Raw genomic sequence first — 12,561 nt, forward strand, 5'->3', positions numbered from 1 at the left:
TGGCTAATGGCTACTGTATTGGACCTCTCAGATTCAGAACATTCCCATCATGTCAGCAAGTTCTACCGGAGAGCGCTGCTCTAGACTCCAGGCAGCCCCGGAGGCTGACCTGGAGTCTGAGGATCAATAAAATCACAAATCGAGAACCGACCCCCAGTCCCAGATTCTGAATGACATCTGAGCAACGGACACTGCTTCCACGGGGACAATGTCAAAAGACGGAGGCCCATGCGGGGCTGGGACAGAAAAGGGCTTGAGAGGCGTGTTAACTAAATCAGTGCTTGAAGAGCAACTTCTCTTTGGCAATTCTTGCTGGTCTGACAGGCTCCTGCCGAATTACATCACTTCCTAAAAAACAGGCAAACACCTCTGCTTCAAGTCAGCACCGACCCAAACAAGCAGGAAACAGGAAACGTTTACGTTTCTGCGGGGCTGAAACTGCGCGCAGCATCACGATGCCGGGGCGCGCGTATCCCGAGGCTCGCCGCGCCGCCCTCATCTTCGCCCTGGTCATCGCGTTCCTCTCCACCCGCCAGGCGCAGGGTAAGCACCCCTAGGCTTTCCACTCCAGGCGGGGAGGATAATGAACGCTTGTCTCGTGCCGAGGCTACAGAACTCTGCCGGGGAGGGTAACACCCAGAAAAATCTAAGCCTTCCTGTGAAAAAAGTGGAGAAAAGTCGAACTGTCTTTTTTGGGGGGAAGGAGGGAGGAGGGACTTGGCTTCGTTTGCAGCCGGCTAATCCAGCTCCAGCTCACTCACTGAATTGACCCCCTTCCCGCAGTCTTTGTTTTCTAAGATGTAATTTACCGGTCCCAGTCATTTACCGGCTTTAATGGGCATATTAAGAAAATGATCAACTCTTTGGCAGTTCCTGTAAAAGAACGTTTCAATCAGCTGAAACAGAGAAATTATGAATTTACTTTTAATGATGTGGGCTGAGAAGTCTGCTGCTTCCAAAAATTCCTGGAAAACTGGGGTATGGACATTTACTACTGGAAAGTAGACTAAAGAAACACCGTAATTAAATTAAAAAAAAAGTAAACAGGAAATTATCTGAGGAATTACCAGGCATCCACTGTAACTTATTAAGTCTTTCATATGTTTTCCTTTGATCCTGTTACTTTGGGAGAGATTTTCTTTGCATTGATTACGACAAATGAAGCTTTGTTTTAAAAAGTAATGTGACAAAAAAAAAAAAAGTAATGTGACTGTAGTGAATCAAAGGTACCAGAAAAGACAAAATATTAAATCTCATAATTATGAGCTAAGAGCAGCAGTTGATTTTTACCCTGACAACAAGTCCAATCACCCTCCATTGCCTCTTACAGTTGTGTGGATTTGCCCTTGGGTAAGTAAGCTAGTTGCCTGTGGTTCCTGTTAGTGAACACTGCCTGCTGCTAGTGTAGAGCTGTACTGGGGGTGCAGCTAGACTGAGTGTCCAGCTGTTCTGGGGGTGCAGATGAAGAAACTGAGGTGGAGGAAGGTGAGACCCACCGACAGTCGGCTCTCCTGATTTAGACTCCAGGGTCTCCCCTCTCCCCGCAGGGGATCGACCACGCCCCCTGCCCCGACCTCTGGACCATATTCCTTCCCCTGAGGGGCGTCCCTCAGCACCCACGGGAGCAGGGCCCAGCCACCCCTCTTCACCCCTTTTAACTCTCACAGCCACCACAGCGTGTTTGCCTCAAACACGCTCCTGAGAATGACATTTAACCTGCCTGAGTAGTTTCTTGAGCATCTGAAAATGATTGACTCAAAGTGTCTGCAATTCAGGAGATGCAAAGGACTCAGTGAAAGGTGTCCCTCTGAGACCCGTATCTGATCAGTGACTCTTCCCCTGAAAGAGCTCCGGTGGCTCCTCATTGATGGCCCCTAACCTCTCACTGCAACCTCCTTTCCACGGTATCTCCTTCTGTCTCCCTTCTGCTCCCCAGCTGCAGCCCCTCAGTCACGGTACAGAGTGTATGCTCCAGGCCTCTGGGGCTCTGGCCACAAGTGATGACAAGTTCCATTTTTTTCCTACTGAATGAATGCCTATGCCTATGCCTATGCTCAGACTGAATGTTACCTCTTCTTTGGTGTCTCTCTCACTGCCCCTTCCCTGGCACGCTGCCTGTTATGCCCCCAGAGACCTAAATTTCTGTAAACCCAGCCAACCACCTGGAATCATAACTGTGTCTATGTCCATGCCTCCCACCAGGCTGTGAGCACCTCCAGGGAAAAGAAAATCCCCTTTTGTTCACCTTTGATTCCCCCAAATCTTGTAAGGGGTCAACATAAATTAGGAACTCAGTTATTCTTGATAAATACTAAAATCGTCCTAGAATGGATATGAGACTGATCACTAAAGACTGATGAGCTCCTGAGAGCAGGTAGTGTTAGGATGTCAGGAGAAGTGGAAGATGAAAAGCTGCATTTCAGGGGGGCACAGGGATTATCTGAATCATCCCACACACTCACCTGTCTCCATTCCCAGTGCCTGAAAATGCAAAACTGCCCACTTGCAAGCAGCTGTATAATCAAAGCTTATTATTTTGAGATTAGCCAAGGGAAAGGCTCTTCTAAATTAAGGACTGAATATATATTGTAAAATTAAATAAGGTATATCCTTTTGAGCTAATGGTGCCTAAGACTTTAGGACGTGAGTTCGTTTAAAGGTGTCACAGTTGTATCTATTTCTTTGAATTCTTCAAAAAATACCTTGGAGATATTTGGTAAAAGAATCCGATCTACTGAACAGCCTGATTCTCCTTTGCAAGCATAATCCAGGTTTATCTCAAGTCAAGCCTTTATTAACCACAAATAGGCAACATTATTTAATAACTGCAGTTACCTGAGACCAGCATCATTATGGTTGAGTCAGCATCTTTTTTGCTTTATGTAGATAGAGAGTCTGGTGCAGAACTGATTACTATCACAAGTGAAATAATCCACTTGGAAGTGAGAGAAATGAGAAAATAGCTTTTCTGGGATTTTGACAAAACAGATGAGAATAATTAAAGAAAAGCTCTGGGCCTAGGTATCTTGGCCAGTGTAGGATGCTAAGAAAGTTCAGACTCAAGGCAACATTCTGCCCGTGGAATGAAGGGCCACCTCATTCCTTACCCTGTGCCCTCTCAGTGTCAGCTTAACACTATCAGAAAGCTAAAAGCAACTTCCAGATACCAAAAGCACGGGATTTATTAGCTGCTAAAAGCAGAACGGTCTGTAGAAAAAAGAGCAAAAAGTCACAAGGCAGAAATAAGGCCTCTGTAACTGTTTTGGTGACCAGAGCTAAACGTGGAATTTGACAGAGGGGACTAGGAGATTTTTCTGGGCTGTTTCAGAACAGTAAGGATCATATAATTATTGGACGAACCTTCAGAAGAAGAGAAAGAAGAGAAGAAAATACGGGTTGCAAAGATGAAACTGCACTTTCTGATACTGTTCTTATTTCAGTGAATGTGACTGCCACCTGCTATTTCCTGGGACAGTCCCAATTTCAAGTAGTAAAAATGATGATGGCCAACATAGATACTGCTCAGTATATGCCTGTTCTGAACACAGGACCAACTCATTTAATTCTCATAACAAATCTTATACAGTGGCTACTATTATTCCTATTTTACAGATGAGAAAACAGGCACAGAGGGGTTAACTGACTTGCCCAAGGTCACACAGCTAAGTAGTGGATCTAAGTAAGATTCAGCCTCAGGAGTCCACGCTCTAACAATACACTGTATTACCTCTGGGTTTTCAGGTTCTGTGTCTAGTTTTAGGTTTGGAAAAGTATGTCTCTGGTGCCTTCCTGACTGTGTAGGTGTATCACACAAACTCTTGGCTGGGCTGTAAGTTTATCACATGTTCATAAAGGAGCTGTATTTGTTTGATTGGGTCAGAGACTGGCTGACAGGAAAAGGGATAGTGGAGTTGGGTTAAACTTTGGCCTGTGGAGGGGAAGGGAGAGGCTGAAAGGTACAGAGTGAGCAACAGAGAATCTGGGGATTAGCATAGTGAAGACCAGAAGCAGGAAAAACAGAATGTTGAAGTCACTGGATAAGAGGCTTTGGGGTGTGGGAACCAGGGAGAGAAAGCCCAGCCTTCTGTCAGGCAGAGTCACTGCCGTGGGAGAGCCCAGCTAAGAACTGACCCCAAGGACCAAACAGCCCTCAGGGCCAAAAAGAAAAGAAAAAAAACAAACAAACAAGCAGAGAGGGTTTTATTAAGGCTTAAAGTCCTTCTGTGTCTGAAAGGCTGACCCAGGAAACCAGGAGAGGGCAGGACTTTGGCTGGGATAGGCTCAGTTCTGTAAAGAAACAGTGCAACCTGCAATTTGCCTACCTGTGTATATAGTTTGCACCACTCTCAACTGTTGGCAAAGATGTGGAGAAACAGGAACCAGGCGCCGCCCATGGGAGGGCAGATCCGTGCAGTCCTCTAGTGTCTCCTGCTGCTGAACCCATGCATTGGGCTTTGAATTTAAGTTACCATATTTTTCATTTCTAGAAAATCCTAGAATATTGTACAATATAGAGAGAGAGTCTTGGTTTTATTTTTCCTTATTTATTCCTTCTTTTATGTCTTTAAACATACTATTCACTATTTGATCATTTTTATCTGAAGTTTATGTAGATCGAATCTTGTTGCTTCTTGTATCTGTCACCTACCATCATGATGAAAATCTTGGGGGAATTAGGGCAAAACCCAGCACACAGAGCTTGGCCCACCCTATTTAACAGAACCCCAGATTTTCTGATCCTGTCACCAAGCTACTGTAAATACTTTCCCAGGGCAGCCTCAGTCCTGTCACCACAAAATAGGGTTTGGAAGAAACTCAGATAGGGGTGTGCTCTGGGCTTGAGGAGAGCGGGTGCTTGGACCTCAGGCTTAAACCCCAGCCTCGGGTTGGGGAGAGGGAGACCTCAGGGACCAGCCTCCAAGAGCTGTGTGAGGTACCAAAAGCTCATTAGAGGTGCAGGCCAGCAGAGGCAAGCCGGTAACCAGAAACAGGTGACCCAAGAGACCAAAGTGACTGCCAAGGAGAACGAAGTAGACAAAACCCAATTCAAAACCAGGCCGTGGGTCAGGGGTCCACAGTGTCAGGATGATGGTGAGGTCAGCCTGGGGGAAGTGCAGCTGACTTTGAACTTTGCCAGAATCATTGAAGCTGCTTTTCTTTTTTCTTTCTTTCTTTTTTAAAGCCATGAACTGGTGTTTTAGCTTTCACTTTTGACCCAGTAGGTGGACAGGAATGCCTGAGAGTACTGTATAGCTTCTCATATCCTGTGGGATTCGGGCAAGTCCCCATAGGTGGGTAGGTATGGCTCTGAATTTAAATTTCCTCTACAAGTTTTTTTTTTCTTTCTCCATATTTTCTGGGCCCTTGGGATTTCCTTGCTTTTTTGTTATTTCTTTATACATTTAAGAAGTTGTTTCTTCTATTTCATCCAGTATTTCTAGGTGCTGCATACTGGGCGAATTTTTCAGGTTACTAACTATATGAGGTTATTGGAAAAGGAATTTTTTTTGATACAACCATTCTGGAGAACAATCTGGAAATATTTAGTCAACTGGAGATGTTCATACCCTACAACTACAACAGTTCACTGTCAGATCACTCACAAATGTACGACCGCAAAGAGTCATGGCCAAGGATGTGGACTGTAGCATTGTTTGTAAAAATAGAAACAATCTAAATATCTATTAACAAAAGAAAAATACATGAATCTTGGTATAGTCACAGAATGAGATATCATAGAGCAGGTACACTTAATGAACTACAGCCAAATGTATTAAGATAAATCAGTCTCAAATGTAATGTTGACCAAAAAACCAGTGGAAGGTTAATAATTACAGAATAATTACATTTATTTAAAGTTTTTAAAACACTCCAAATTCTGCTTCTATTGCTTAGGGACACGGGTGTATTTGGAAAGTGTGGGACTGATCCGTGTTAATTGAGGAGAGCGGGTAACTTGGAAGAGATTGGGGGAAGGAGGGCTTCAGCTGTGTTTACAATGTTATGTTTCTTTCAGAAAAATACATGGTGGTCCAGGGTCAGCAAACCAAGAATCATGGGCCAAACTCAGCCAGCTTCCTGCTTTTTTCCAACGCTTGAGCTAAGAATGGTTTTTATATTTTTAATGGTTATATAAAAACAGATAATAGCCTGTATTTTGCCTCTTGGCCCACAAGCTCTAAAAGAGTTACTCTCTGGCCTGTTACGAAAATGTTTGCCAACCTCTGCTCTAGTCATTATGGGGAAATAGAAGATAATTAGGGTGGGTCCCCTGTTATTTGTTACATTCGTCTCTATTCCCTTTGGTAGGTATACATTCATAATGAAAAGTGAGAGAGCCTGTGAGCTCTTCTCCAGCTCTCCTGAGTCCCCGCGAGCTCTCCTCCCTCTTTCTTTTCTATAACTCCCAGTCTCTTTGAAAGACAGCCAACACATCTTCATTTTCAGTCTCCGTTCACTTCTCAACCCCCTGCGATCTGGTTGCCATGTCAAGCACCGCACTCAAATTGCTCTGTCTGGGTCACCAGTGCCTTCTAATAGCCGAACCCAAAGGACCCATTTCCATCTTTATCTTCTGTTTTTCTCTGTAGCACTTAACATAATCAATTATTGAAACCCTCCTCTTCCTTGGGTCTTATGAGGCCATTTTCCTCTTGGTCTCCTAGGACTCTGATTGTTCCTTTCCCGTTTGGAGTTATGAATCTTTCTCTTCCACCTGTTCCCTTTGTATTTATCTTTTCTTTTCTCACTCCTTACATCATCTCAGGGTCGTGACACACTTTCATCGTTTTTATCTCCCTCCTAGGCTGATGGTTCCCCAAATCACTCCAATCAGGGATGTCTGTTCAGCTGCAGCCCTACATATTCATCATCGGTCTTCCTTGGAGACGTCCCAGGAGTCCTGGGCTCAGCTTGGCCAAAACGGAACTCTTTCTCTGCTCCCTACTGGTTTAGGCCCTTCTTAGCTCTCACCTAGGTTACTTCATTAACTTCTTAACTAGTCTCTTTGCCTTTAGTCTCTTCTCCAACCCAATTTCACATAACCTCCAGAGTGATGGTTCTCTAACAAAACTGTGATTATTTTTCTCTTGTTTTCACCCCTTCAGTGGTTTTTCATTTCCTTCGGATAGATTCCAGCCCCCTCAGCCTCATTACGAGGCCCCTTGTAAGCTTGTGCTGTGTTCCTTTCCTACTAGACACTTCCCACCATGCATCCTATGATATAAGTACTTGAATGTGCCAACCTCTGTCGGGCCACGGAGCTTTCTATAGCTGTGCTTCAGCTGCAGTGCCTTCCTTGCCATCGTTGCTTGACGAACTCCTGAGATTCAACTCAGTGGTCACCTCCTCTGGGAAGTTCTCCTGAATCCTCCACCCCGGATGCAATGAATGCCTTCCCCTCCCATATCCTCATGATGCTCTGTGCCCAAACATATTATGGCTTTTATGAAACTGTAATGTAATTATTGATTTGTATGCCATTATCCCTACTTACCAGTCACTTCCCAGGGAGGTTGGGGCCTGGTCTCATTCACCCTTACGTCTCTAGAATAGTTCCTGGTACATGACAGGCACACAACTCACTGACTAAAGAAATGAATGACATGAAATTTATTCTATAGCCCAAGACTTACTTGTGTTTGTGACAAAATTATAATCATTTCAATAATGCAATGAAACTGTGGTGATACCTGGATAAATATGACTTTTCATTAATCCAGTTTTATTTTGTTCTGAAATGTTAAAAGTCTCCCAAATCATTTTGTGTGTGAATAGTTCAGTTCTGGCTCCTCAAACCAAACAGGGAACAGCTATAGCTCCCTCTCCTGTAGAGAAAGCTACGTGGCTGTACCTATGAGTAGTTCCGAGAGAGCCTTCTGTCCTTCTCCCTCTCAGAATATAGAGGAAGTTCAGACCCAGTAGATAGGCAATGAGCAGCATGACAATTCGCAGAAAAGCCAGGTAGTTACAGACATTTTGGGGAAGTACTTGTTTTTTTTTTTTACATATTTATTTTTGTATTTGGCCGTGCCCCGCGGCATGCTGGATCTTAGTTCCCCGACCAGGGATCAAACATGTGCCCCCTGCGATGGAAGCACAGAGTCCTTACCACTGAACCACCAGGGAAGTCCCTGGGGAAGTATTTTTGAAAAAAAAAAAGGGGAATATTAGTTTCATAGACATGAAATTTCAAGCCAGTAAGAGCTGATTTGAAAACTTGAAAAAAAAAAGTTATGTAACATAAAAAGAATAGAAAAGTCTGCCTCTGGTGCCTAAGACAGCATAGAAGCATTTCCTGAGAAATTAGAGGAGGTGGTTGGAAAGGAGAGCTATCCACCCCAGCAGGATCTCATGGGTTGTGGTGTTTTGCGTTTGCTTCCTTAAAACAAAACCAGCGAATCTAGTTTTTTTGGTGCAATCTGAATTTTTTTCTATGTTTCTTTATTTTATATGAATTAAAACAATCTTTATTATTTCTTATTTCCCCACCCCACTGTGGCATTCAGAAACAGGAGTCTACTTGTTAGGAGGGTTTGTTGACATTTTTTTCCCCTGACAACACTGTTTATTAATTTTAACATCTATTTATTCTTTTCTAAAAATTATGCTTATTTATTTGTCTATGATTCAGATGGCCAGATTTAGCAAATAATATAAAACACTCAGATAAATGTAAATTTCCAATAAACAAAAATTTTTTAGTATAACTATTGTACATCCCATGCAATTTAATGTAAGTATACATAAAATATTGCATGGGACACATTTATACTAAAACATTATTTGTTGTTTACCTGATATTCAAATTTAACAGGTGTCCTGTATTTTATCTAGTAACTCTATTTATGATTATGGTGATCTTTTGGCAGGCAAAGACCATTGCTGTGTTGGTATATCACTAAGACCAGAGACATTTTGACTATGTAGCCAGTTAACAAATATTAGAATATCTAAGTTGAGTCCTAGATCAGTCATTCAAATAACAAGGAATTATCACTAAAAAATAAACAAACAAACAAACAAACCCCTGGTGATTAAGTAGACTAAAACAAGGAATCCAAGAGTGGATCAACTTTAGAGAATCTATTCATGTAATTTGTCACATCAAAAACTCAATGAGAGGGACTTCCATGGTGGCGCAGTGGTTAAGAATCCGCCTGCCAATGCAGGGGACACGGGTTCGATCCCTGGTCCGGGAAGATCCCATGTGCCACAGAGCAGCTGAGCCTGTGCACCACAACTACTGAAGTCCATGCGCCTACAGCCCGTGCTCCGCAACAAGGAAAGCCACTGCAATGAGAAGCCCGCACACTGCAACCAAGAGTAGCCCCCGCTCAGCTCACCGCAACTAGAGAAAGCCCATGCGCAGCAACCAAGACCCAACACAGACAAAAATAAAATAGATAAATAAATAAATAAATTTTTAAAAAACTAAATGGGAAAAAAGTCATGGGATTGTATTAATAAATGCAGAAAAGAGGTTGACAAAAGAGAGTGAGAATAGCCCAGAAGCTCAAGCTGCGATACTGAAATTCTGAGGACTTAGATGGATGGGCAAGGATCTTGGATGCAAGGGCAGGATTGATTCTCTTTGGAGGTAGAATAGGGTCACAAGCCAGGCCAGCTTTAGAGACCTGCGAAGTGGCTTTGCTGACCCTAGAAAATCCCATCCACCGTTTTCTCCACTCAGATGCCACTTGGAAGACCTCACGAACTTGCTTCCTTCTTGAGCCTCCTGTAAGACAACTTCCAACAGCAAACACACTCTGGCCCTCTGCTGCCCCAAAGGCTGGCACGGAGAACTTTTGGTTATACCCTCCCCCCTTCCCTCCTGCAGCTCCTGGGCCCCCACATCTCCTTCCCCTGCCTTCCTCTTCTCTGATGATCACAAGCATGCATCTACCATTTAGGTTTTGGTTTGTCTCTCCTGCAGTGGCTTCTGGTAACACTGAGCTTGTGCTGACCTGAGCAAGGAGGCCAGGCCAGCACAGAGACCTGTGTGACCTGCACCAGAGTTCCCCTCATTTATCCACCCAGAGGGAGGCTGACACAGCAGCCAGGGAGGGCAGGGCAGGTCGAGGAACATTTGTTTTCACGTTACTCTTTTACATTGTAATTTTGAAATTGGCTTCAAAAGAGAGGTAGAAATATAATAAAAGTAGTAATTATCATTACTAACCTGAATACTTTTCTATCACTTAATAATCTTTCTTTTTTCATTTTAAAGTATTTTTCACACTCCTATGTATAAAATAATCAACAAGGACCTACTGTATAGCACAGGGAACTGTACTCAATACTCTGTAATAACCTATATGAGAAAGAATCTGAAAAAGAATGGATGTATATGTACGTATAACTGAACCACTTTGCTCTACACCTGAAACTAACACAACACTGTAAATCAACTATACTCCAATATAAAATAAAAATTAAAAAAAATAAAGTACTTTTGTATCTATCATCCCACTGATGGTAGGAAGAAATTTTAAATGTTAAAAGTGTATTCTGTGTCATAAAAATATATACATTTCTTAAAACTGCCAGGTACTGACAGGCCAGGATAGGATTCCAGTGTTTGAAAAGGTACTCAGATGGTCAAAAATGCAGTTTCTCCAGGTGAGTAACTTCAAACCAGAGACAGCCTTAGGGTCTGGGCAAGTCTGCTTCGAAACAAGCAAGCTTTCTCTGAAAAAGACACCAAATGAAAAGTATAAAATGAAAAATGCATCTGAGCATGTGGGCCTCCATGGTGGGACATGTTTTCCTTTCTTTTCTTTCTTTTTAATGTTATTGGAGTATAGTTGATTTAAAATGTTGTGTCAATTTCAGGTGTACAGCAAAGTGATTCAGTTATACATAAACATATATCCAGTCTTTTTAAGATTCTTTTCCCATATATGTTATTACAGAGTATTGAGTAGAGTTCCCTGTGCTATACAGTAGGTCCTTGTTGGTTATCTACTTCATATATAGTAGTGTGTGTATGTTAATCCCAATCTCCTGATTTCTCCCTCCCCACCACGTTTCCCCTTTGGTAACCATAAGTTTGTTTTCAATATCTGTACGTCTGTTTCTGTTTTGTAAATAAGTTCATTTGTATCATTTTTAAAAATTAGATTCCACATATGAGTGATATCATATGATAGGCATGTTGTAATCTGATAGTAAATTGCAATTGCAGGGTGCTTCTCAAGGCAATGGGGTAAAACACAATGGTGCTTCACAGGTGCTTTCCAGAGCAGACTATTGTATGAAAGCCTTTTATCAGATGACCCTGCTCAAAATAAGCAAAAGAGGCATTTCTTAATGATCTTTCTACATAAGGCATTGCCACCTTTCGTCGTCTGATGGCTGAAGGGAAAGGGTGTACGAAACACAGGCACTACTTTACCTAGACTGCCCTTCGGTGCTTACAATCTGCCACTAACCTTCGCTGATTTTGCACTGAGCCTGTTCACCCAACTAATTTATAATGTCAGAAAAAACATACTAAGTGAACATATTCACTTAATAAAGATGGTCAGATGCCTAGTACAACAGAGCTTACAGAGGAAATAACAGTCCACCCCCACTAGTCCTGCACCCCAGAGAGAGTTCATGTGCCTGGACTATACACGTGAGGAACCCTGTGACACACCTGATTCCAAAACCAAAACCAAAACCAGCAAACAAAAAGAAAACCCAAAAAGCTAGAAACGTGAAATTTCATCATTAGAGATTCTTATCTTTTCTCTAAACAATTCCTCTCATTTCCCAGTGTTTTCTTTAAAATTCAGATAAGTTTTTGAGACAACCACCGTAGATCCCTTTTCTCTCTGTGACCAAGAACACACTGTGTGTGTTCCTGGAAGGGGGTTAGGTTGATTGAGGGAGGAAGATATCAGTCTCTTGATAAAAAGGCGACAGGCCTGTCTAGCACTTTACCTCCGGCTCATCTGGCCTTTTTCCTAAATAGCTGTTCAGTGAACAGCAACCATACAGCAGACACGGTTCCCGGGGCTGGAGATAGATACAGAGCAGAACAAAGGAGGACACAGACAATAAGCAAATAGTACAAGGAGGAAATCATTTCAGGTAATTAACAGCTCATAGTACTGTTTCAAAACCAAGTAAACTAGAGAAAGGGCAGAACCCTTCAGAGCTCCCCCTGTGCCTTATGCAGGATGGTGTCCCAGTGGCACCGTCTGGTCCACGCCAGCACCCCAGCACCGAGGAGGTGGTCCATCCACGCGGCGTTAGTACCCCCTGCATCAGCACAGTCATCCTCCTGCAGCCCAGCTTGGGCCTGGGGAGTCTGGTTTGTTTGTTCCTGTTGTATTCCCGTTTTACCCCTGGCCGCATCACAGTCAGATGTCACAGATACTGAACAACTGATTTTTGTAAAAAGATGTCAGGGCTTCCCTGGTGGCGCAGTGGTTGAGAGTCCACCTGCCGATGCAGGGGACACGGGTTCGTGCCCCGGTCCGGGAAGATCCCACATGCCGCGGAGCGGCTGGACCTGTGAGCCATGGCCGCTGAGCCTGTGCGTCCGGAGCCTGTGCTCCGCAACGGGAGGGG

At 43.3% G+C, this 12,561-nt stretch overlaps 1 protein-coding gene across 4 annotated transcripts in view; it reads left to right on the top strand.

Moving 5' to 3' along the window:
• Positions 1-305: 305 nt before the first annotated feature.
• Positions 306-12,561, top strand: part of TMEM154 (transmembrane protein 154) — a 49,081-nt gene continuing 36,825 nt past the window's right edge. The window contains exon 1 of one of the 4 annotated variants that reach the window (XM_067736653.1): positions 306-543. In XM_067736653.1, the coding sequence (XP_067592754.1) occupies positions 456-543 (88 nt within the window). In that variant the 5' untranslated portion in view covers positions 306-455. The remainder of the gene's footprint in view (positions 544-12,561) is intronic. The other 3 variants (XM_067736656.1, XM_067736655.1, XM_067736654.1) reach the window with 3 other exon arrangements.

The sequence above is a fragment of the Pseudorca crassidens genome, chromosome 4, assembly GCF_039906515.1.
Source record: "Pseudorca crassidens isolate mPseCra1 chromosome 4, mPseCra1.hap1, whole genome shotgun sequence".
NCBI classification, from domain to species: Eukaryota; Metazoa; Chordata; class Mammalia; order Artiodactyla; family Delphinidae; genus Pseudorca; species Pseudorca crassidens.